Raw genomic sequence first — 24,612 nt, forward strand, 5'->3', positions numbered from 1 at the left:
AGACATTGCTTGCTCGCATTCCACTCCAATTTTAAAGAGGCATTGCGATGGGTACGGCTGGAAATATGCAAATATATAAACAACACACATACAAGCTCTTCATTTTATTTACTGGAGTCTTCGTTGTCCTGAATTAAGCATTTTTATTATTATTTATTTGTACAACTCTTGAATGCTAATCGATTATTTATTCAATTTGCATCATCCGACCTTTTTGTTTTCAAAGTAGAGTCTCAATCGGTTTCTCTAGGCTCTCCAACTAATTGCGACACGAGCGAACTTGTATTCAACATCACCTCCGCATTAACCGCCAAAAATATTGACGATTGCACTCAGCGTGTTAACAGGCAAGTACAATTTCCCTCCATTGCACAAAAAAAGCCCGCTAATTTTTTTGTGCAATGTCACAATCACAATAATGCACTTTCTCGTGCACCTCTTTTTTGTCTGCGACAAATTGACTAATCGCTGTTGAGCAACACCCCAATCTATCCGTCTTATTACTTTGAAATAGTTAATTCGCCAGCAAGGCCCACAATACTTTCTAGCTTTTTACGCAGCCTTTTTCTTGTGCACGGTATACTCAACAACCAGCAACAAAGCAGCTGGTAACCGCAGATCCTATCATTGTCGAGGCAGCTATTCAGGGCATTCTAGCTTCAGCTTGCGACAGAACCACATCAGTGTGCCTAATCGTACAGGCACTAGTTATTACATCGGAAGACCAAATATCAAGGCCAGTTATCGCGCCCTATTGGAAATTATCGACAAGCATTCAGTCGAACGCGCGCTCTCATTTACACAAGACAATTATTGGACATCATTAGCAGTTTTACTCGCGCTCTCCGACTCCTCATCCTCTGAACTATCTCGCCAGGCCCAGTTGTTTTTACCATCATATCTGGCGCGCATTTCTGAAGAGACGACCAAGCTAGGAATTCCACCGAGGACACGCTCCCACACATATCAGATATCGTGCCACACATCGGTGTGCGCCTTTCAGGACCAGACAACACAAACACATCTCGTACGAAAATGGGACTTGCCGAGCAGATTTTGCACGCAGGGCCTCATGCCCTGTCGCCGATATCATTTCGGGAATGATTCAACAAATGCAAAGAGACAGAACAGCAGCAGTGACGCCACCAATAGCACTTTGACTGTCGAGGAAGTGGCCAAGGCCATCGCCTCGATCGCTTCGCAGGCCGGGCAGGACAGCGCATGGAGCGCCAAGGACTTTGCCCAGGGAGTCAACCGCTTTTACCCAAACATCGGTTGGGAGGACGTAATCTACAGGGTGCCGTACTCGGACCTTGGAGCCCAGCAGGAGTCAGGCGCATTATTTATAGTTAACGTATTTCTCGCCGCCACTGCCGGGCAAAACCGCCCATTCCCATTCTCGTTTATGTACGAGATCTGGCCTGACCCCCAGGCGCAGGTCTCCTTCTTGCGCCACGCCTTGCGTGCGGCGGCGCTTGCACCTCATCTTCTCGATAAACACATGCCCGCAGTTATATCCGATCCCTCGAGACTCTATACCAGGTCCACCACGCAGAGTTTACCCGCATAGTCGCGTCACCATGGAACTCGCTGTCGCTAATCCTGATAATCTCGCACCTGCTCGACGGCAAGGCCGGCGAGGACGCGCGGGCGTTGCTCGATTACGGTATGTCCCAAGAGCCCGTGCTTATCACGCTGGGACTGGCCCGGCTCAAGGTGCAGCACCCGCGCCTGCAGGCACTGCTGCAGCACAGCGTCGCGCGCTTCCTCAAGCGTGAGCTCGCGCACAGTGCGCTTTTTTTCGAGCTCTTCCGCATTTTTGAGAAGAAGGTGATGATAGCGTTTTTCTGTAATCTGCAGCGCAAGGACGCGTCATACGCACGGCCCATTCTGGGCGTGGTGCTCGAGCTGGGTGTGCTTAACGAGATGCTTCTAATGCCCAAGCGCGAGGACATTGTGATGCTTGACTTTGTTGTCGAACTGGCCGTGTTTGCCTCGCGGCGTGGGTACCTGGCATTCGAATCCTGGTTCCCAGGGCTGCTGGCAGAGCTGGGCAACGACATGCTGCACGCGTCACTGGAGATTTTGCACGCCAAATTGCAGCTCGAGGCAGCGCGGCAGCGCGGAGAGGACACCGGGCTCGCAGCGTACTCGTCTGGTGAGCTGACCATCATGTTCAAGGCGCTTGGCAGCACGACTATGTCGCCCAACAACGCAGCCAACCTCAAGGCGCTGTACGCGCAGTTCCTGGAGCTGGCCAGCGAGCTGGAGCGCACTGAGAACGAGCACGGGACCGATGAGGGCCGCATCGAGAAGGAGGCTGAAAGCCTGTTTCTGCGGCTTTACCGTGGCGAACTGTCGGTGGACCGGATGGTCGACGTACTCGAGGACCTGCACGACTCGCTGCGGCTGCAGATGCGCAAGACCTATGCACACGTCATCCAGTACCCGCTCGAAGAGTTTGCGTTTTTCGACAACTACCCGGACAAGGAGTTGTCGATTACGGGTCAGCTGGTCGGCACACTGATCCAGCGGCACATGCTGTCGCCGTCCAGCGAGCCAGCAATTCTGGACATGCTGGTTAGAGCGCTCCAGGCGGCGCCGACGTCAAAGTCGTTCCACTTTGGCATGACAGCGCTGCAGGCGTGCCAGGCCAGGATCGAACAGCTGCCTGTATTTTGCACGGCGATCTCCCAGATCCCGGCGTTCCGCCAGAGCGGCAGCTCGCCAGTGGTCCGGCTGGTGCAGTCCATTGTCGGCAGTGCGCTGCCTCAGCGCAGCGGCAAGCCGGGCTCTGGCGCTGGCTCTGGTGTCGGTGCGCTAGACCGTGCGGGCATGGCCACGCCCTTGCCGGCATCAGCGTTGACATTAGCGGCGGTACGCACTCGCAAGACACCTCGCCTGCCGTGGCCTCTGCGGGGCCTCTGTTCCGCAGCGTCAGGCCGCCGCCACTTCCCGCTCTCGACATGCTGTTTGCAGAGCCGTCCGAGGAGGCCAAGGACAAGATTCAGTTTGCGGTCAACAACCTGGCGGCCAACACCTCGTCGAAAAGACTGCCGAGGTGGACAAGTGCTGCTCCCGCAGCACTTTGTGTGGTTCAGCCAGGATATTGTCGTTAAGCGTGCCAGCCAGGAGCCCAACTACCACGCGCTGTACCTGCAGTTCATCGATGCGCTCACAGGCCGCTACTGACTAAGTGCATTTTGCGCGAGACGCTGGTGAGCATTGGGCGACTCCTCAATTCTGAATCGACGATCAGCAGCTCGCGCGACCGCGGCGACCTGAAGAATCTGGGCGCGTGGCTTGGCGGTATGACACTGGCTCGGAACCAGCCAATCCTGCGCGAGCACGTGTCGTTCAAGGAGCTTTTGTGCGAGGGCTACGACAGCAGCCGGCTGATTGTGGCAATCCCGTTCGTTTGCAAGGTTGTCGAGCAGGCGGCGCGCTCGACGATCTTCCACCCGCCTAACCCGTGGCTAATGAGCATCATGCGCGTCCTGTCAGAGTTGTATGTCACAGCCAATCTCAAGCTCAACTTGACGTTTGAGATCGAGGTTCTTTGCAAGGCGCTGAATCTGGACGTCAAAGAGATTGAGCCATCGTCTGTTCTGGCTAGTCGCGCAGCGGCTGCGGCCCGGCGCCGTGACATGGATGCCCTGGGTGCCGAGCTGGCACACGCGTCAATTAGAGGCGGCAGTGCGACTAGGATTGGCGACAGCACCGGGTATGCGGCAAGCGCAGCGCAGATGCAAATTCAGATGCAGATGCCGGTTCTGAGTGGCAGCGACATTTCAGTGGACATTCTGGGAGTGCTGACGCAGCACGCTTCGTTGCAGGCGGCCGAGCCGCTGTTTGTGCAGCAGCCAACGATCAAGAAGATGTTCTACATGCTGACGGAGCGCATGATTCGTGAGATCATTCCGATCCACGTCGCGCGGTCGATCTTTGTGCGGTGAGCTGCACGCGCGATACCATCCAGAAGGACTTTTGTGGCGAGCCCAACGAGGAGAACGTGCACCGCGCGGCGCAGGTTATGGCGCGCGGGCTGGCGGGGGCGCTGGCCGTCAGCCTGTGCCGCGAACAGCTGAAGAGCAAGCTGTACCAGACAACTGCGAGCTGCTGATTGGCCACTCGGTACCCGAAAAGTCGGCCAACACGATTGCCGTGGGGCTGGTAGCCGACAACCTTGACCTGGCGTGCGCTATTGCGGAGAAGGAGTCGATTGAGCGTGCGTCAATGCAGATCGAAGCGATCCTCAGTGAGTCGATCGTCTCGCGCAGGCGCACGCGCGAGCGTACAGGGCAGCCGTTTTACGACATGGCGCAGTTCAGTCGGCTGGTGTACCCGCAGGATTTCCCCGACGTGCTGAAGGTGCGGCTCAACGGGCTGCAGCCGGGACATTTGCGCATATACGAGGACTTTACGCAGATACCGCACTTTTTCAGCCAGATCGGCAGCGCAGCCGCAGCGCCAGGGATGGCACCCGTTGCCGCCGCTGCCGGAGACGCTGCACTTACGCAGGCAGACTTTGGCGGTACGGCGGCGACCGGCGACGATGCGGCCAAGTTCAGCGCAGCGCAGTGCTTCGAGCGGTTTATCTCGATCATCGGCGACCTGGACAATGTCGTCTCCGCGGCCGGCCCCAACATATCGCTCTCGCAGCTGCCGTCGCAGCATGACGCGTGCCTCTACGCGCGCGACATCATTGTGCTTGTGGCGCATTCGGTCAGTCCGGACGAGACGGCAATGGACTTTGCGCAGGCGCTGGTCAACTACTTGTACCGCGCCGAGACCGGACTTGGTATTGATCTGTACGTGCTGCTGCTGGCACGGATGTGCGACATGTCTGCTCCGGTTGGCAAGGAGGTAAAGGCGTGGCTGGCGTTTGCAGACGACGAGCGCAAGCACAACGTTCCGGTTACCATCGCGCTGATCAACGAGGGGCTGGTGTCCGTTGAGGACGAGGACGACCAGCTGAGCAGGCTCGTGGACGCCAACCGCCCGGCGGCCATCGATTTTGCAGCGCGGCTCGTGCGCAAAGCGGTGCTCAACCAGGCGCTGCCGGCGACGCTGCGGTCGTTTGCAAAGACAATCCAACTGTTTGTCAAACTCGCGCAGAGCGGCAGGGCGCCACCTGTTGTCACGCAGCTGCTAGAGGATGTTCAGCAGCAGCAGCAACAGCAGCATCAGCAGATCGAGTCCAAAACGCCGGTGGCCACCCAGGCATCGGCATCCGCCTTATCCGCGCGCACAGAGTCAGTGCAACAGCAGCAACAAAATCAGCAACAGCAACAGCACCAACCACCTCTGCCTTCGGGCGGCCCAGCTGCAGTCCCACTGTCGGCAGCCTCCGCGCCCGCCTCCTCAGTGATGTCGCCGCGGGTGCAGGAGACGGCCAGCTACCAAAACATTCTGCTGAATGGACGCGCGTCTACGACCACCCGGCGGCTGGTGAAACCGAGTTGACAACGCTTGTGCGGCAGCTTCGCCAACAGGTGCCACTCCAGGACACCGGTGTGGCAGCGGCTTTCTTCCGCGCGTGCGTCGAGGCAGCAATTGCGTTTTATGACCAGGCGGCAACCACGGCCACGACCACAGCCACAGCTACGGGGTACCAGGTCGCCGACGCGCTGGTGCGGCTGGTTGTCTACTTGACCAAACTGGGCCCAGCAGACGCACAAACTGACGTGCTGCAGCCGATGCGCATGTTCCTGTCCAGCGTCACGCTGACGATTACACACTCGCATGCGACCACGCCGGAGCTGTTTGTCGTGCACCAGCGCGCATATTTCCGGCTGCTGTGTAGTGTGCTGTACGAGCTCAACGCGGCGGCACACGCCCAAGCGACATGGTGCTCGCCACAGGTGGTCAGCGACGTCATCGCGCTGTTCGGCGAGGCGCTGCTGCTTCTGGCGCCGGCGTCAGTGCCCGGATTCAACTTTGTGTGGCTGATGCTCGTGTCACACCGCTACTTCTTCCCGCGGCTCATGGCCGACAAGCAGTGCTGGGGGCTGGCGGCGGCGCTTTTCGAGGCCCAGCTGCGGTTCCTCGAGCCGTTTATCGCCAGCGGCCAGGTCGGCGAGTCGCTGAAGCTGTTGTACCGCGGCATGGTGTGCGTCGTGCTTGTCGTGTTGCACGACTTCCCCGAGTTTTTGGCCGATTACGCGCTAAGCCTGTGCGACGCCATCCCGGTCGGCTGCGTGCAGCTGCGTAATCTGCTGCTCAGCGCATACCCACGCGACATGCGGCTGCCCGAGCCGCTGACGCCGAACCTCAAGATCGACCTGCTGCCCGATGTCGCGCGCAGCCCGAACATCCCCTTCGACTATGTGCGCGCGCTGGACCACGGCAGCATTGGCACGGCCTGGAACGCTTCCTGGCATCGCAGAAGCCCGCCGACTTTGCCAAGACCGTCGTGGCCGCGGTGCTGGCGCGGACTGAAGCGGCTCCGGGCACCGACTCGTCGACCAAAGGCTACAGCGTTGCGCGTATCAACGCGTTTGTGCTTCACATGGTGGTGATGATTACGCGCATCAAGGAGGCTGCGGCACGCGACTCTGCACAGCGCGTGGCGCTGGAGCTGCTGCGCGCAGTTCTTGGCGACAGCGATGCTGAGGGTAGCTACTTGTTGGTCAGCGCCATTGCCAACCAGCTGCGCTTCCCGTCGGCCCACACGTACCTGTGCTCGCGCATGATCCTGGCACTGTTTTCAAAGTCCGACGAGCGTGTGCGCGAGTGTATTGCGCGCGTGCTGATCGAGCGTATTCTGGTCAACCGCCCGTTCCCGTGGGGGCTGCTGGTGACGCTGATTGAGCTGCTGCGCAACCCGTACTACGCCTTCTGGAGCCACGACTTTACGCGCCGCTCGCCACAGATCGTCGAGATTCTGTCTGCCGTTGCCAAGAGCATCCATCCGGCCGATGCGCGCACCACGCCGCAGTCGTCGCAGCCGCTGGCGTGAATTGAATTGGCAGTCTGGGCTGACTAGGGGCATGCCTATTCAATTTCAGTGTAGTTTCTTGATTTCCAATGTGTTGTTTTTAATTTATAAATGTATATTTATATGCATGTATACTCGCTATTGGAAGAAAAATAAACTGCTACCAAAGCAACGCGGCTACATGCCCAGCCGATACGCGGCTACGCCAGCAAAGGCCAGGCCAAGTCCTAGCAGGCCTCTGCGCCGCGCTGCAAACCGCAGCGGGTCCAGCTCTGAGCGAGCGTGAAGCGCGTATCCGGCCACACCGAGCAAGGCGCCGGCGCCGACTAGCCTGCACGAGAGACAGTCCTGGAACTCCGCGGCCTCCGGGGTTTGGCTGCCGGCCGATGCTTCTGTGGCAGTGTTGCTAGTATTGCTGCTGCTTCCATTGACATTGGCGCGATAACTCTGTTGTGGGGGGGGGACAGGTGAAAATAAATCAAGACAAAGGCGCGTAAATGAGATGTGTTGGCTCGGCCCCAGCCCGCGGCGAGATGTCTGATAGTTGTCGCGTCTCTGGCCACATGCACACAAAGTGGCCCATATATGGGTTGGCAGATATGGCCCCTCTCAGCAGAAAGAGTGAGTGAATGAGTGAGTGAGTGAGTGAGTGAGTGAGAAAGAAAGAAAGATAATGCACGCGTGTGTGCAAATGCCTTCCCGCAGTCAGGCATTACCGTTCTCCTGCTCCTCACTGCTGGCCAGCTTGATGTCCTCAAACACCTGAAGCGAATGGCACAAAAGTTCCTTGATGCTTTCAAACTCTGCAATCTGGCCAATAGCAACAGTGGTGTTAATGGCATCCTCAATGTCGGCGTGCACCCGACTGAGGTCGGGCACAAGCTGGGTCGCCTTATTTTTGCTTGCTACGGTCTGCACGACGACTTTGCGGTTGGCATCTGTTGCTGTCTTGAGGTCAAGCGAGATGTTGTTGTAAATGTTGAGCATTAGTGTTGCATATGCCAAAGTTGTCTTCTTTCCGTGATCGATAATGCGGGACTCGGGGGTAGAGAAAAACGAGCGGTCGAAAAAGCTTGCGCTGGTGGTGCTCACGACTGAACTCCGCCGCGACACGCTTCTGTGGACCGGTCCAGAGCCAGCAAACCCATTTGTGCCCACGCCCACACCCACGCCCATCATTGCCTGGCCGGCCCAGCCGCCGTACGCCAGACCTGGCATCGGGCTGCCTTGCAGCGCGTCGCCAACATCCGTGCTGTTGGTATTATCAGCGCTAAAGACCCTTGTTGGTCGGACCTCCTTGTCCCGAAAATCAGCCCTGTATGTACCCCTCGGAGCAGCATTGCGGTCACCCATGATGTGCTCTTCAAATTGCACAGCTAGTTCAAATGTGGTCGGAGTAGAGAAATTAGAAAGAGAAAAAAGAAAAGAGGATTATAAATGCAAAAATTTTAGAAAATAAAAAAGAGTGCATTCGTATACATACAGTGCGTGAGTTGGGGTTGGTGTTGATGTGGTAAAAGCTGCCCTCATATTTTATCGACGATGAATTGCTTCTTGGCTTCAGAACTCGCTAATTAAACATTTTTGTTTACACATTATTTGGCTTATTTTCGACAAGAGTCGCAGCGCAAGTTGTTTCGTGCTTTATCAAAGAGACTGGTGCTCTATCAGGGCATATTTCGCGCCAGCAGACAATATAAGACCAGCATTCGTATAGTGAAGCACGCACAGATGGCAGCAAGCAAGCGGCGTATCGAGGAGGTTGACAGTGGCAGCAACAGCGATGCGGAGGCATCGTCGGTTAAAAGGACAATGTCTGGCAAAGCCGTACCCACCAACAAAACGATGCCGACGGATTACAGCTTTTTAGCGGCAGCGCCTGCTGATTGCTACAAGGTGGTGACATACAACGTCAACTCGCTCTCAGCAGCGAGCAAAAAGGGGTTCAAGGAATATCTCGCGGCCGAGGATCCGGACATGATCTGTCTGCAGGAGACAAAGGCAAACCAGCCGCTAGCGTTTCTGGTGAGCAAGAAGGTGTTTCCATACCAGTACTGGAACTGCAGCAAAACTAAGAAGGGGTACTCGGGGACGGCGGTGTTCTCCAAGATCAAGCCGGCGCACGTCAAGTACGGGCTGGGCGATGGTGATTTCGACACTGAGGGGCGCACGATTACGCTGCAATTTGGGTCGTTCCACCTGGTGGCCTGCTATGTGCCCAATGCCGGCGAGAAGCTGGTTCGGCTGGACCGGCGGCTCAAATGGGATGCTGCCATGAGAGAGTATCTGGCAGTGCTCGAGGCAACTAAGCCGGTTGTCTATGCCGGCGACCTAAATGTTGCGCACCACCCGATTGACTTGGCGCGACCCGATACCAACAAGAGATCAGCTGGATTCACAATCGAGGAGCGCAACAGCTTCTCCGCCATCCTCCAAGGCAGCGATGCCCCGCGCGTCGACGCGTTCCGGCACTTGTACCCGGACGCGCGTGCCGAGGGGTACACGTACTTTGGCTACCGCGCCAACGCTCGTGCCAACGCTGTTGGCTGGCGTCTGGACTATTTTGTTGTCTCGCAGCCGCTGCTGTCCCGCGTCAGCGACGTCATCGTCCGCAACCAGTGCTACGGCGCGAGTGACCACGTCCCAGTTGTGTTGCTCTTGAAGAGGGCCGCCGGCGACGACGCCGGCGACGCGACAGCCGCTGAATCCGAAGGACAACCCCTAATCGAGTAACCAGCCCCTCTGTACATGCGCAGGTCGAGTGCTGAATCCAATAGTACTTTCACACGCACGTCACTGTGCTGCAATAAAAGCTTTGATGAAAGCAAATGCGTGCATTTACTTATCCTAATGTGGAAATTGCATCATACTGGCATTATTGTCATGAAAATCTTATTGGTTATCGCGGGAATAGCGCAAACCCCATATCCATATCCATCGACGCGTATGCGTGTGCGTGTGCGTATGCGTGCTTTCATACGCCTCTCCCGCACGTGCACTCGCTGGACTCACTGATAAGGATTGGGCGCGCTGGACTCGGGCAGCGCGTGCCCCCTCATTGGCTGCAATCCACACATTTGCTCTCCTACATCAGCGCCAACCGCCAACCGTCAACTGCCAAGCACGTGCTATTGGCCGAGCGCCATTCCGGAATGCGGATGATTTCAGTGACTTTGAGCAAGAATCCAAGATAAAACCAGCGCTTGCAGCAAAATCACCGTTTGCACGTTTGGGGTCGATGGCGCAACATCACTGCGCGAAGCTGCATTCTTTCCTTCACACATACAAACACTGCCTCGTATATTGCTCTATTATTAGACTGGGTCTTCCTTTTGCATATTCAACGTGTCATTTATTTTTCTCTTCCCCTTTCGCTCGCTCGCTCGCTCGCTTGTATTCAAACATCCACGACACACAGCGCATCACAACTCGAAATGCCTACCAGCTGCACTTCCCATGTCCTCGTCACCGGTGGCTCCGGCTTCATCGGCTCCCACACTGTCCTTGAGCTCATCAACCAGGGCCACAAGGTCGTAGTCGTCGACAACCTCAGCAACAGTTGTGAAGAGCCCCTGCGCCGCATCGAAAAACTCGCTGGATTGAACGAGGAGAGCCTGCCCTTCCACAATGTCGACCTGGCAAACATTGACGATCTGCGCGCTGTCTTCAAGCAGTACAACTTCTCCAGTGTCATCCACTTTGCTGCCCTCAAGGCTGTTGGCGAGTCGGTGCGCGTTCCGCTGGCCTACTACCGCAACAACATCACCGGCACCCTCAACCTGATGGACCTCATGATCGAGTTTGGCGTTAAAGACATTGTCTTTTCATCCTCGGCGACTGTGTACAAGTCTGATCCCGACGGCCGGCCGTTCCGCGAGGATAGTGAGCTTGGCTGCACCAGCCCCTATGGCCGCACCAAGCTCTACATGGAGAGCATCATTCGCGATGTTGTCGGTGCTGAATCTGGCTGGAATGCAATCATGCTGAGATACTTCAACCCTACTGGCGCGCATGAGTCCGGGACCATGGGCGAGGACCCCTGCCAGATTCCCAACAATCTGATGCCGTACGTTTCGCAGGTTGCCATTGGCAAGCTCGACAATGTGCACGTCTTTGGCAATGACTACAATACTCGTGACGGCACAGGTGTGCGGGACTACATCCATGTGATGGATCTGGCCGAGGCCCACGTTATTGCCCTCGAGAGGCTGACCGGGAACCACGGCTACGAGGTCTTTAATCTTGGCTCTGGCGCCGGCCAGTCGGTGCTGGAAATGATCGACGCCATGTCCATTGCCTGTGGCCACAAGATTCCCTATGTGGTTGACCCCCGCCGCTCCGGCGACATTGACACCATTGTCTGCGATCCTAAGAAGGCCAACGAGGTACTTGGTTTCAAGGTCTCCCGCGATCTCACAAAGATGTGCACCGACCTGTGGCGCTGGCAGGTTGCCAATCCTGAGGGCTACAACCAGTAAGATCTGTGCGAATCCAGCCTGTGATTCTTGTGCATGACAAGCGGCATGCGTGCGACAGGCAAATATATATTTTTATTTATTGTTTTCTAACCCTTCAAATTCTCGTAAGCACAGTCATGTGAAATGCCCATAGTCTAAATATGCGAACCTAATCAATTGGATGGTCTCTAATTTCTGGCCACAGTTTGCTTTAAATGCGGAAAATTAAAGTTGCAGACTTTAGTTTCACTCTTTGTTGAATGTGCACCTGCCGTCCTTATCCTTTTTATCTGTCTTTTAGCGGCATACTAACCACTGTCCCGACTATGATTGGCCCAAGCAACAACATTCCGCAGCACCAGCAGACGCAGACGCAGATGCAGTATCTGGTTGGCTCTGCTGGAGGAGAGGAGATTAAGCGCATGATGAGCCTAGGCAAGCCAAAGCAAGCAATCGCCGAGTTTGGCTCAGAGAACGGCCTCAATATACCAGCAGCAGGCGCAATATACAGACTTCTCGATTCGCTGGGCTATACCCGATGGAGCATCCACAAAGCTGCGCTTGAGTCAGCCCTTCTTGCTGCCCAGAGCCAGATTCAGGGTGCCGACCTCCCGCTGGATAAGCACATAGACCTTTTGAATCAAATTAAACCGTACCTTGGGTTTAAACGCCTGCAGCACCTCCCACTGCTTCTCCTGGCCAAGCAGCCCACCATGATCCCTGCTGACATCCGCGATATGATCACAAGCAATGCCGATCTCTATTCTGGCTGCAGCGTTGGGGTGAAGCAAGAGCTTTGGAGGCACGATAACGCGCTCTTCAGACAGCACATGCTGCCTCTGATTAGGACCTACGCCATTTGTGCAGATCTGGCCGAGATGTTGCGCGAAATAACAGGCCCTCACGTCAAGACATACACCAGGAAGCGCCGCGAACACCCGGCCTTCAAGGAAATTGCCCACGCAGTTGCCGGTGATTTGCAGCTGTACATGCTGTGCCTGGGGCTGGTTCGCGAGGAACTGCTGCGCACCAATGACCCTGCGCTGGGCACCCTGCGCCACGACCTCGTCATGGCCATGCACGAGAACAACGCATCAGAGATTGTCAGGGACGACATGTGTCACAATCTTGCGTGGACCCTGGATGCGTGCATACTCAAACAAGAATTGGATGCCGAGCGTGTCGTGGAACTGCAAAGGTGCTTTGATGCAATCGACAAGGACAGCGCGCCCTACGGCGAGATTGCCCTTATTTTCAGCAACCCCTACACCCGTCATGTTTTGGCGCAGTACATCCTGGCTCTCCTTGAGAAGATTGCCCCCAACTCGGAAGTCAGCGCGCTGTACTCTGAGCTTATCTGGCCGACGCTAGTGATGGCGATTGGGCTCAATGCGCTGGCTTTGATTTCAAGCGCCCAGGCCCAGTTCCCAAAGATTGACCGTAATATGAAGCGCGTGTTCTTTAACAGAATGATATTGTTTATAAAAATGTCGCAGAGCCGCGACCGCATCTTTCGGGCACGCAACCAGGGTGGTGGCACAAACAGACATGCTCTCCTGGACCAGCTGGGTGATTTTAGCCCAACTCCAGACACAGATCCAACCGAATCAATTGAGGCAATCGAGACGCAGCCAACAGACAATGATTTGGAAATATTAGCGAGTAATGAGCCCGCACGCCAGGTGCTCTATGTCTACCTACTCAAGCGCGTCGCAGCCTAGACCTGGGCATGCTCAACCAGTGGCTGCCTGTCATTGTAAACGCGCTGCCCAGATTCCTTGGTCTTTCCCAACAGGACATGAACCGTTCTTCCGAACCGAGCCTGCACCCTGCCAACACGCTTATGCCGCCTACTGTAGAGCTGGAAAGGCGGATGTTTGCATTCGAAATTGATGCTTTTGTTCAAAGCCTGGTCTCGCGCGCCAGGGATACCAAGGGTGTGGCCGCCGCCATTCTCAACAGTGTGGCTCAAGAGACTGGTTGCGGCGTCACAGCCGCGGATAGCGGTGTCGGAATGTTTACGACTCCCTTTGTGCGCTTCCTTGACCAGACTGCGCGTGTCCGCCACGTGTGCCACGAGCAGGCAATCGTGTTCTTGACGCACTGCGCAAATGTTTTGTCTGCCGAGTACAACGGCGGGTCCAAAGACGCTTCCATGTCGAATGGCATGTCTCCATTTGGACCGGGATCAGCGCTTGGGAACAAGGAGAACGCTGTATGCTTTATATTTGAGTTTGCAGAGCGCGCGGCAGCGCACTTTGCCGTTGACCCATTGTATAGCGGCAGCCTGAAGGAGCATTACCGAAGGCTGGCGGCTGCATGTCCAGAGCAGGCGTTCAAATACCGCATATCCCATGCCAACAGCCCCAACGTGTCAAAGTTTTTATCTAGCTAGCCCTTTTTATTTACAATTCAATGTTTGTTAATCCAGTGCAAATTTTGCGTATTTTGTTGCAGCCCAGAGTCCGATATACATTTTACGCCCCAGCCTGCTTCTATACCACAACAACCATTGCGATATTGTACAAATTTGATATGAGCAGTAGAAACTCCAGCTGACCATTTCTTATTGGATAGTTATAGGAATTTTGACAATATCTTTTTTCTGCGACATGGGGTTTTTAATATTTGCCGCCAAATCAGCTCTTCACATGCGGCAAATGGCCGCGAGAGATGACAGATGGGATTTAGCGAGTGGTGTAAAGTGATTATGGAATTAAGAGGCAAATTTGAAGTTGATCGTGCTTTGGTGCCAGTCATAACATGGTACTGGTCTAGCTCAATTGTCAAAAAAATCAATTTAGTCTATTATTATATCCTTCCTTTCCTTCTTAATAAGTAAATATTCTATAGTGCACATAGCAAGCATATTATTTATTTATTTTTATATTTTCATTCAAGATATTGATATATTGATATGGTTGTACACGTATGTAATATTTTTGAATTAAATTATTATTCAGGTTACCAAACTAGTGGTTATTTAATAATCGTTTGTGTGATAAGTGACGAGAAGTTATTTCGTAAACAGATGATATCGTATAAGAAAATGACAGGTTTTAAAATTATGCGCGTGTGAAAATGTTTGTGCGTCCGGCTCTACAACTACAACTACAACTACAACTACTATTACAATCTTTTAATTTATTTTTTACGTTAGTTGTTCACTGTTACCAAACTTTATTTCATGTTGGCAAATCAAAGCGTGTTTTTCCTGTTTCCCTTACTATCTTTGCCACAAATGTTTATACGGCTGTCTTTATTAGTACAGATCAGATCAATCGAGGCATCCTTTAAAACTGCAATTTTCTCGGCGAAAAGTGCCACCGATCTGCTCACAAATCTAAGCGTGACTGCTATTAGCACTTTCACAGTTGTCTGTGGATGAAAATGTATACCATTCCAACGACATTTTCCAACAGCACTACTGCGATCCTCAAACGGTTTTGCCTCTTAAAAAACGTTGCCGCTCGCTTGCATCTGGTGATGTGTACTATCTGTAACTACGGCCATTCCCGGCAGCATTGCGAATGTTTTTATTAGCCTAATCAACGTTACCTGTAAGGACACAGGACATGTGGCACCGCTGGGTGCGCAAGGGAGCTGCCACCGTTGCATATTGCCATTGCACAGCCAGTTTCCTTGTTGTGTAAACAACACCTACGCAAACATTCCCTAATTAATTCTGTAAAGATGTTTGCGCTAGTAATGACCATTTTGTGTGCGTGTGTGCTTTGGCTAGTGAATGGAGTGCCGAGCCCTGGTATCACGTCCTACACACAAATAAACATTTGCAATTGGCAACTGCCAGTGCAATCCGCACCCTTTAAATAGTCCATCTAGATCCTCCATCGCCGATAGATTCAACTACTTCCTAACCACAATCCCTTCGATCAACATACAAACCACCATCCACCCTGCTTTACCTATACCTTGAAAGTATCGTTCTCTCTATTCCTCTCTCCACCGGCCTACCCTTCTTTCAAATTTTACAACGCCTCACGCTCTCGCACTTCTCACCACTAGTCTCAATCGCGCTTTAGAGACTACGCATCTGTGTCAATATACTACTCACTTATCTTCCTCCTTACCAACAAAAAAGGCACGCTATTCAATATGAAGGTCACCAACTCCATTTACGCACTCGCATACGCTGCCGCAGCCATGGCTAGCGTCAACTACGCAGCCAGCTCTGCTCCGAACGTTCCTGCACCAGTGACTGGCATTTGGACCCGCGCCCCTCAGGTCCCCCCTGCCACGTGGACCATAGTCCAGCCCGTGTCAATCACCTATCTCCCCATTGTCATCAAGACTAGATACTTGCCGGTTCCTCCCACGCCGACGCCTGCAGCTGTGTTGTCCTCTACTGGTACTACCCCCAAACCCTGGATGCCCGCACCCGCACCCGTTCCTGCCTACATTGCCAGCTCGCCGCCTGGCCTCCCTGGTACCGCCGTTCCCGCCAACCCTGCAGCGCAGGTTGACCCCTCTTCAATTTCCTCACGGATTAAACCCGCTCCCACTCCCACTCCTACCCAGAGCTTCCGTGGGTACACCAGTAATAAGCGCGATATTGACCAGGGCACTGTTGGAAGCCTTGTCCAGGGCAATGGCGCCGTTGTGTTTGAAGCCAACGGTGAATCCTACATTCTTGTGCGCCTTCCTCAGGAAATCGCTGAAAAGGTTATCAAGACTAACGCTGTGCTCCAAAAGCGCACAACTGAAAAGGACATTATTTCCGACGCGACTACCAAAGATCTCGGCTCGAACTCGCTGCTCTACAGCCTTTTCGACACAATTGTCGCTCGCATCAGACTACCCGTCAACTCTGGAATTGGCATTTCTGAGCCCAAGGATGGTGACAGTAACCATGGCTTCCTGCGCCGCGAGATCTTGGATGTTGGCCAAGTTGTTGCCAGTGTCGCCCTGCCTGTGAATGCCAATGGTAGTGTTGAGTCCAGCGATGATGTCGACAGCATTCTTGCGCAATTGCTCGGCGATATCAACTTTGCCGCAGAGGCATCGCCCACCATTGTTGCGAATATCGATGGTTCTGATGAGTCTAATGCTAGTGGGCTTATGCGCCGCAACCTCATTGACAGACTTCTCGGTGTTCTCCATCTCAGCGCTGTTGTGCCTTTGAACGTCAACGGCGAGCTTAATGCCGACGAGGATGGTGACGGTCTCCTTGAGCAGCTGCTTGGCGACATTAGCCTGGCTATTACTGCGTCCCCACCGTCAACATTAAACTTGGCGACTCTGACGAATCCGGCAGCGGTGGCCTTTTCCGTCGTAATCTTTTGGACGACACGCTCGGCGTGCTCCGCATCAATGCTAATGCACCTGTAGCATCGACGCCATTGTTGATTCCAACGAGAATGGCGACGGTGTTGTTGAGAACTGCTCGGTGACATCAGCTTGGCCATTGCCGCGACTCCCACAGCCAGCATTCAGCTTGGTGGCTCCGGCGAATCCGGCAGCGGTGGCCTTTTCCGTCGTAATCTTTTGGACGACACGCTCGGCGTGCTCCGCATCAATGCTAATGCACCTGTAAGCATCGATGCCATTGTTGATTCCAACGAGAATGGCGACGGTGTTGTTGAGAACCTGCTCGGTGACATCAGCTTGGCCATTGCAGCGACGCCCACTGCCAGTATTCAGCTTGGCGGCTCTGAAGAAAGTGGTAGCAATGGACTTTTGCGCCGCGACATCCTTGCCGATCTGGGCAATGTTATTGCCAGTGTTGTTTTGCCCCTGAATGTTAACGCCAACATCAAGCCGAACAAGAACGGCGATGGTGTTCTTCCGAACCTGCTCGGTGAAGTCAGTCTGTCTATTGAGGCGTCACCCACCGTTGTCGCGCGTATCAACAGCCCCGAGCCAACCCAAGTAGACGAGCTTTACCGCCGTGACATCAATGGTCTTCTCAGAGGTATCTTTGCCAGCATTGCTGCGCCTCTGAATATCAACGCCAACATCAAGCCGAACAAGAACGGCGATGGTGTTCTTCCGAACCTGCTCGGCGAAGTCAGCCTGTCTATTAACGCGTCGCCCACCATTGTCGTTGATACTAATGGCTCCTCCGCGTATGGCGATTACGATGATATCAACCTCTTCTAAAGCGCATCGGTACTTTTGGATATACACATCGCATAAGTCGTTCAATTTTTCTGTTTTTTAGCTGACAATATCATTTTATCATACAAATTTGTGTTTTCGAAACAAACCGCCTAACAGGAAGAATCGGCTTGTTCTGTTTGAGCGTGCTTGCTATTCTCGATTACTCTGTCTACGTATGCAAGCACCCACGCACGCCAAAAAATCCTGTTGTAGTTGTTGGATATCCCCATGCGTGGCTTAAAATCATATTTCTTAGCTTTTGCTTTGTCTTTCTCTCTCACTTTAATTTAATTTTTGCTCCTTTTTTCGCGTTCACCGCATTCTTGTCAATTTTCACACTGCGCATCCAAGGCTGCGGCAACGAAAAAATAAAAAGAAACCCTCGGGATTTTACACATTGCGCGTAACTGGCAATGAACGACAGTGTCACATTCTTCATAGCGCTGGGACTTGTTTTTTTGGTGCTCCGCTGGCTGCTAGGTAAGAAATTGCCAGCTATTGAATTCATAACAAGAACTGTGTTGCCATTTTTCTACTTTTGCTTTTGCTTCTGCTTGGGTAGCTAGACGTGGCATTTGTACTGTCTTTTTTGCAAGAGTTACGCGCGCTTTGCGCTTAATTATACTTGGACGCTAATAACACTAGCTCTTTGGAATACCGCGCTTGAGATGTAGGCCAGGGGCCACGAGCAGGCGCAGGGCGGCAGTGCCAGGATGCAGAGGCGCTTGCACGTTGTGCGCCAGGAGCACTTGCAGACGATTCAGGCAATGTTCCCAGACATACCGGAGCGGCCATCCGCGCGGATTTGGCTCGGACAGGGTCACCAGTCGTCACCAGCGATAACATTCTGCGCAATGGTGGGACTCTGCCTCTACCAGCAGCAACCCCTGCCGAGCAGCAGGCCGAGGCACTAGGCGGCGCAGCAACCAATGCAAATGTATTTACCAGAGGGCAACAGGCGGGTGTAATCGCGGCGGCGGGCAGCAGCAGCACCATCTCATCGACTGGGGGTGTTGTCTTGAACGCCGCTCAATCGCCGCTTGTAAACAGGCTGCAAGTCTCGAAGGACGCTGGCGCAGATCCCCTTGCGCCGGCACCACCAAAGTTTGGGAATCCGACTCTGACAAGAGGTCTGATATTCTGCGCAAGCGCAAAGAGTTTATGCTGATGGAAGCGCGGAAAAAGTATTTGGAGAAGCAAAAGCAGAGTCAGAGCCCTGTTTCGGGTTTGGACTCAGTGTCGGTTCCAAATCGAGCGACAGCAGCAGAGGCAGAGGCAGAAACGACAATAACAGCAACACCATACCAGCCTGGAACTGCCAGCGGCAGCGGCAGCCCGCTGGACAAACAAAGAGCCGCCAGCACAGCACCAGGCGAAAAGGACACCTCACTATAGACGAGCCCCCAAGATCCAGCAGTTTGTTTATGGGTTTAGGGGGTCTCTTTCGTTTCATCGCATTTCTTTGTGCTCCAAAGCCCGCCAAAAATACAATGAAGGGAATATAATATTCTCAACAGACAACAGAAAAATTACGCTTTTCTTTTCTTTTTTCTTTATTTTTGTTTGGAATTACTATTATTATTATTCAAATTTTTGGTCATCTTTTTTACTTTTCCTGTTTTCTTTAACGCAAGGAATTGACAGGGCTCACCGTCGCGCACAAAACTATTTCAACCTTTGTCTCACACCCAACGAAGACCAACATGGCATCCAAGCTAGCTGCCGAGTGCCTTTTTTGCAAAATTATCAGAAGCGAAATCCCATCGTTCAAAATCCACGAGACCGCCCACAGCTTTGCCTTCCTCGACATCGGACCTTTGTCCGAGGGACATGCACTGGTAATCCCAAAGTACCATGCTGAGAAGATGCACGAGCTCCCCGATGAGTTTTTGGCTGATGCAATGCCTGTGGCAAAGAAGATCGCTGTGGCTCTTGGTGCAGACAACTAAACATTCTACAGAACAACGGCAGGCTGGCGCACCAGGAGGTCCCCCATGTTCACTTCCACATCATCCCAAAGCCCAATGAGGAGGAGGGCCTGGCCATCGGCTGGCCTACCAAGAAAGCCGACTTTGAAAGGCTGAAGGAACTCGCGGGTAGCCTGAAACTTAAGGACATCAAAAACGTGGTGTAGCCTTTTGCGAGCGACAGCAGCGCCGATATTTAATAAATATGATTTCACATCTTTCCCCGCATCTGTGCTGTCGCAGTATTTCGATGTAATTAAAACTGTGTAAATGTAAACGCCTAGATATTGGCCGCGCTCTAGCATGCGGACGAGCCGCCCTTGGCGCAGCACTTTCGTTGCTTCTTCCAGAACCACCATGGCGCGGCAGATGACTGTCGCCGTCGCTGCTGCCGTTGCAAGTATGCTGTTAGATGCGCCGGGTTTGACCTTTGTCCCTGCTGCCACAGCGCTCTTGTGTGTCCCATGACTGTGACGCTCAGGCCTACGGTTGCGTTCCCAACGACTAGAATCGCAATGCTCTTCCAAATTGCGACAAAGTCGACAGGAGCGAGAGCCTGAGTGGCCAGCGTCACATCGTGACCGCATAGGGCCAGACGGCGGCGACGCCGACAATCTTCTTTCCCACCGCCCTTCTGCTGTCGAAGACCGGCGCTCCTGCTTTGCATTCGCAGCACCCGATTGTTTTCTCAATAGCCTATTCAGCGACTCGATAGCTAAAGACAATGAATCGGCGTCGGCACCCTCACCTTCGCCGGCGCAATGGTGTATTTCGATTAGCTTGCTAATATCCGATTTTGCTCTTGAAAACCGCTCCAAGCGAATGTACCTAAGAAATTTTGCAGTCGATCAGATAAAAGACAAAATTGTTAAAGCGGGTGTTTGTCAAGCTGATTGGATCCTCAGCTAACCAAAATAATGCACTTACAGGTTTGCCCTGTGTTGGAGGGCGGTCACACATTGCGGGTCGAGCGCGAGTGCATGATCCAGCATTCCCAGAACCTCGCTCTGGTTGTGCTTGTCAATCTTGCTTGGCGCGCTCTGGGCTATGCTCTGGGCCCGCTCGTTATTCTGAAGTCCCCGCAGAGTCGTGAAATCGCACGCGTTATCCACGTAGGCACCGTTACTGTCATATCTTGGATATGTGCCAGTCCCGTGAGACATGCCAAACAGCTTCTCCGCTTCGCTCACAATGTCCGGACAGTGTGTTTGGGCGTCACCATTATCTCGTCGTTGCATCCAGTATGTGCGCCAGCTTCCGGACCCTGTGCGCGGCAGGGGAAAAAGTGTGTGGCTGTCCGCCGACATTATTAATAATTTAGTGTATTTTAAAGTTCCAAATTCAAGCTCGAGCAGAACAAATGCACATGGCAAGGCAAAAGTAAAAAAATTGAAGAAAGAAAGAAAGAAAAAAGAGCATTTGAATGCGAATGGACATGCACAATTTGAATTTCAAAAATTGAGCGTTTCCATGGTGGATTTATTTGCCATGTGATAAAAACCATAGACTGGTTAAATATGGCCGTTGACAAAACCCACGATTCGCTCTCCTCGAATTTTCAGCGACTAAAAATTTTTGCGAGCACTTAGAACAACTTTTAGCAATCACATCTTTTTTACATCAAATATTATTGGAATTTGCACACCCATCACTTGTTGTTTTTCATACCACGCGCGGATATCAGCAACTACATCTAAGATACAGAATCGACATGCCCCCGTATAATCCGCCTCCTTGGAGAGCTATGACAGCACCCAAGGAGATACGACGCCATTTGCTAGCAACAGGAGGCGTCAACAGGATAGTTATCGGCACCCGAGAGGGCCTCCGCCGTTTCCACCGGGCATACTGGCGACGCCTTTGCCTATAATTAACCCATTCGGGCCTCCAGCGCCGCAAAAGTTAGAGTCTGACAATCGGAACCCGGCTGCGTTGGAGCCAACAACGCGCTCTCGCTTTGAGGCGCAGCAGCTTGTTATTGCATACATCGGTGGGATTAGTAGCATCGTTGATGACGAGTGGGTGGAGAAAGTTCTGCGGGCGTGCGGGCGTGTCAAGAGCTGGAGGCGCGCGCGCGACGCCGATGAGCAGCCGCTATCTTTTGGGTTCTGTGAGTTTGAAAGCATGAAAGATGCCGCATGCGCCCTGCGCGTTCTATCCAGTGACGGTGGACTCAAGAAGGGAGGCTGGGTGCTTCCTAGTGCGACCGTGGCTGGCAAGCCTGAGTTGCTGTCGATCAAGATTGACAACCGAATGCTTGTGGACCTGAGATCACACGCCGCCCTGACTGATGGCCAGGAGCAGCGACGAAAGAAAACGAATCTGCTGCAATGCAACTAGTAGCTACTGCGATTAGCGAACTTGAGGCGGGCAGCGAAGGGGGGTCGGCAGATACGCTGCTTGTAACAATGCGCAGACACACCCGCGTATGGGGGTTGGGTCGGCTGACGAGGCTCATTCAACGCTCAAGCCTAGAAAAACTAGCGAGCCTGAGTCTAGTGCAAATTTCAGTAGTGGCAGCGGAAGTGTTGGCGAAGCAACCGCGTCTGACAACCAGCAGCCATTTTTGCTGGAGCTTGAGGAGGCGTGGGAGAGAGAGCAGGTTAGACAGCATCGCGACCAGCGCTACATTGTGGCTGCCACAGAGCGTGAGCACAAGTTGGGTGGCGAGCAAGTGGACCGCGAGGGCCGGATAGAGCGCAATGCTTTGCGCGAGCTGGACCGCATTGATGATAGGCAGCGCGCTAGGGACGCAATGTCGGCGCTGCTGCCAAAGTGGGATGACAGTTACGAGGAGAGTATGCGCGACCACGACTACTATAGGGACCATGAGAGATGGTGGCATCATCGCAAGACGGTGCGTACAAAGGAGCTTAGCTTTGACGAAGATGATCGGCGTAGACAGGAAAAGGAACAGCAAGATCGGGAGCAGGAGCAGGACAAGCCTAGAAAGTATCGTCGTACATCTGAGGAAGAAAATGTTTGCTTGCAAAGCCTCGAAGCAGCAAGTACTAGCCCAGACATTGACATGCCTACTTTAAATTTGGCCAATGATAATGTGTTGCAGACCAGTGTTCAATCGTCAGAGGCACCCGAGACTCTGCTGCACGGCGTCCCTATGAGCCGAAATGTATTGTTTGAGTGGCCAGTCAAATGGGAGCTTGTGGACGATACATTGATACAAGTCACAATAGCGCCTGCCGTTCGGAAGCAGCTTTCAAATTATCTTGGTGCCGAGACAGATGACGGGTCTGTCGACGAGTTGGCAGACTTTGTGATCGCCCATATCGCCGAGCACAAACCCCCGGCCAGTCTTGCCGAGGAGCTAGAGATGGTCCTTGTCGATGACTCTGCTGTATTTGTCACTCAGTTGTGGCGCCTTCTGGTATCCGAGACTGAATCTCGCACATAAACGGCAGAATACTGTACGGTGTCAGTCTTTATCTTGGTACATTCTACAATACTTGTAATCTGTAGATTGATTTTCATTTTTGTGTTTTGGAAATTGAATACTTTTCGATAGAGATGAACCTAACTATGATATTAATGTGCTATGGTTAACTCAAGTCATGGCACCAGTGTGCGTATCATTGAACATGTCTGAAATAGAGCCCATGACGAGCAAAGTGGCACAGTAGACATTCAGTATCAGTCACCAACTTCAGTTTTTGTCTTCTACTTGTTTTATATCTCACTTAATAGATCTATTTTTTTCTTTAGGTATCGCACAAACTGCTAATGATTATCCTAACATCCAAGCTCTAGAAGGTGCTTGTTGACATACTGACCAACATGAACATGTGCCTCTAGCCAGACAAGAGGGCGACGGACTTGGACATGGTACTGCAGTGGCAGGCAGAGCTGCGGGTTGCAACCAAAAAGCTGCTGGATCTCCTGCTGTTGGATGTGACAGAGGAATGTGATGGTATGTGACCATGTCTATTAAGCCTCTTGCTGTAATGATTGGCGATTCTACTGCAGATAGTCGACCTGGTAATGCAGCTATGCCAGAATAGGGAGATCGAGGTGGTTACAGCAAATGGTGCACCAATGCCTTTTATGCAGCAATATAAGTTGGTACAGGGTGGTGTGCTGTCCCCACTATTGTGGATAGAGTGCCTATGACCCACTCCTTACCCGGGTTTACCAAGAGTGCATATTGTACCCAGAGTGTAATGCGAATTTGGCTAGTTATAATATATATTAATTAAGATGAGACTACAAAAAAGCTAAGAGCTCACTATTCAGAATTCACTGTATGCGTAAAATATCAACATATTTCACATGTCTGCGCTATCACGTGACTCGACTCCCATTTCTGGTGTCACACAGAGAAGCTGGGAATTGAAGCAGTCAGGATTTTGGCAGTCCCATATGCTGATGACCTGACACTGATGGGTGGCTTCCATGTAGAGCTCCAAGAGACAATGAACCTGACTATGACATGGTTTGATATGGTTGGTGTAATAAAAACTTATTCATACTAACTAATTTTTATTAAAAATCCACTATAAGGGAGCTTAAAGAGCTCCGCTTATCTATTCCAAACTATCGCCTGTGAAAATAGAAATCGCGATCGTAAACAATCACAATTTCAAACAATCGCAATTTCCCAATTGCGATTGTCACATGACATCGCAATAATTGATGTCACAGTTGGTGTGAACGTCAACTAGTCTAAAATCAAACTCATCGAGTGGCCATAGTTGTAACATCAATTATTACAATATCACGTGACATATGCAGTTGTTTTGAAATTGTGATTGTTTTGAATTGATAAGCAATGCTTTTAAGCTCCTGTATAGTGGATTTTTGATAGAAATATATTTAATAGTGATAAGTCTTATTACACTAGGCCTCCAAGCTCACAAATTGTAATGAAGACTTGTGCTGGTTATAATAAATATGAATCTGAATGTGTGAAAAACGAGCAAAGCTGAGCAAAGAGAAGGTTTGCAAGTTATATTTAAAAGGAAGAAAAAGATAAAGTTCTAAGCTAAAGAAAGAAAGTGAAGAGACTGAGGAAAGCTGTCTCTTATATAGGAGACAGCGAGTGAAGATAAGAAAGGTAAATAAAAGAGAAGGATACTTGCTGAGATAGTGCAGCATGAGGAAGTTGCAGAGTAGA

General features: G+C 52.4%; 9 protein-coding genes across 9 annotated transcripts; 7 read left to right on the forward strand and 2 right to left on the reverse strand.

Moving 5' to 3' along the window:
• Positions 1-7,065: 7,065 nt before the first annotated feature.
• Positions 7,066-8,293, reverse strand: BX661DRAFT_206058 (uncharacterized protein; the record flags this gene model as incomplete). Its single annotated transcript, XM_051538611.1, has 2 exons — positions 7,066-7,332; positions 7,657-8,293. 2 exons carry the CDS (start codon positions 8,291-8,293, stop codon positions 7,118-7,120), a joined length of 852 nt encoding a protein of 283 aa, XP_051390689.1. The 3' UTR covers positions 7,066-7,117.
• A 459-nt stretch (positions 8,294-8,752) lies between these two features.
• Positions 8,753-9,673, forward strand: BX661DRAFT_144182 (Endonuclease/exonuclease/phosphatase; the record flags this gene model as incomplete). Its single annotated transcript, XM_051533034.1, has 1 exon — positions 8,753-9,673. One exon carries the CDS (start codon positions 8,753-8,755, stop codon positions 9,671-9,673), a length of 921 nt encoding a protein of 306 aa, XP_051390690.1.
• Positions 9,674-10,374: 701 nt separating this feature from the next.
• On the forward strand, positions 10,375-11,418 carry BX661DRAFT_194087 (uncharacterized protein; the record flags this gene model as incomplete). Its single annotated transcript, XM_051537849.1, has 1 exon — positions 10,375-11,418. One exon carries the CDS (start codon positions 10,375-10,377, stop codon positions 11,416-11,418), a length of 1,044 nt encoding a protein of 347 aa, XP_051390691.1.
• A 305-nt stretch (positions 11,419-11,723) lies between these two features.
• Positions 11,724-13,792, forward strand: BX661DRAFT_199064 (cofactor of BRCA1-domain-containing protein; the record flags this gene model as incomplete). The annotated part of the gene is made up of 2 exons (XM_051538292.1): positions 11,724-13,106; positions 13,139-13,792. 2 exons carry the CDS (start codon positions 11,724-11,726, stop codon positions 13,790-13,792), a joined length of 2,037 nt encoding a protein of 678 aa, XP_051390692.1.
• A 1,721-nt stretch (positions 13,793-15,513) lies between these two features.
• On the forward strand, positions 15,514-17,517 carry BX661DRAFT_171740 (uncharacterized protein; the record flags this gene model as incomplete). The annotated part of the gene is made up of 2 exons (XM_051533731.1): positions 15,514-16,573; positions 16,796-17,517. 2 exons carry the CDS (start codon positions 15,514-15,516, stop codon positions 17,515-17,517), a joined length of 1,782 nt encoding a protein of 593 aa, XP_051390693.1.
• Positions 17,518-17,785: 268 nt separating this feature from the next.
• On the forward strand, positions 17,786-19,133 carry BX661DRAFT_184121 (uncharacterized protein). The gene is made up of 3 exons (XM_051536401.1): positions 17,786-17,997; positions 18,261-18,621; positions 18,648-19,133. The coding sequence occupies exons 1-3, from the start codon at positions 17,931-17,933 to the stop codon at positions 18,910-18,912; spliced, it is 693 nt and encodes a 230-aa protein (XP_051390694.1). The 5' UTR covers positions 17,786-17,930; the 3' UTR covers positions 18,913-19,133.
• Positions 19,134-19,220: 87 nt separating this feature from the next.
• BX661DRAFT_199066 (HIT-like domain-containing protein) lies at positions 19,221-19,651 on the forward strand (the record flags this gene model as incomplete). The annotated part of the gene is made up of 2 exons (XM_051538293.1): positions 19,221-19,442; positions 19,478-19,651. The coding sequence occupies 2 exons, from the start codon at positions 19,221-19,223 to the stop codon at positions 19,649-19,651; spliced, it is 396 nt and encodes a 131-aa protein (XP_051390695.1).
• Positions 19,652-19,782: 131 nt separating this feature from the next.
• Positions 19,783-20,791, reverse strand: BX661DRAFT_199067 (uncharacterized protein; the record flags this gene model as incomplete). The annotated part of the gene is made up of 3 exons (XM_051538294.1): positions 19,783-20,143; positions 20,193-20,285; positions 20,412-20,791. The coding sequence occupies 3 exons, from the start codon at positions 20,789-20,791 to the stop codon at positions 19,783-19,785; spliced, it is 834 nt and encodes a 277-aa protein (XP_051390696.1).
• A 163-nt stretch (positions 20,792-20,954) lies between these two features.
• Positions 20,955-23,019, forward strand: BX661DRAFT_184123 (uncharacterized protein; the record flags this gene model as incomplete). Its single annotated transcript, XM_051536402.1, is given in 4 exon segments — positions 20,955-20,957; positions 21,225-21,823; positions 21,841-21,886; positions 21,901-23,019. 4 exon segments carry the CDS (start codon positions 20,955-20,957, stop codon positions 22,894-22,896), a joined length of 1,644 nt encoding a protein of 547 aa, XP_051390697.1. The 3' UTR covers positions 22,897-23,019.
• Between the last annotated feature and the right edge of the window lie 1,593 nt (positions 23,020-24,612).

The sequence above is a fragment of the Kickxella alabastrina genome (genome assembly GCF_025024165.1).
Source record: "Kickxella alabastrina strain RSA 675 chromosome Unknown BX661scaffold_15, whole genome shotgun sequence".
Classification (NCBI taxonomy): Eukaryota; Fungi; Kickxellomycota; class Kickxellomycetes; order Kickxellales; family Kickxellaceae; genus Kickxella; species Kickxella alabastrina.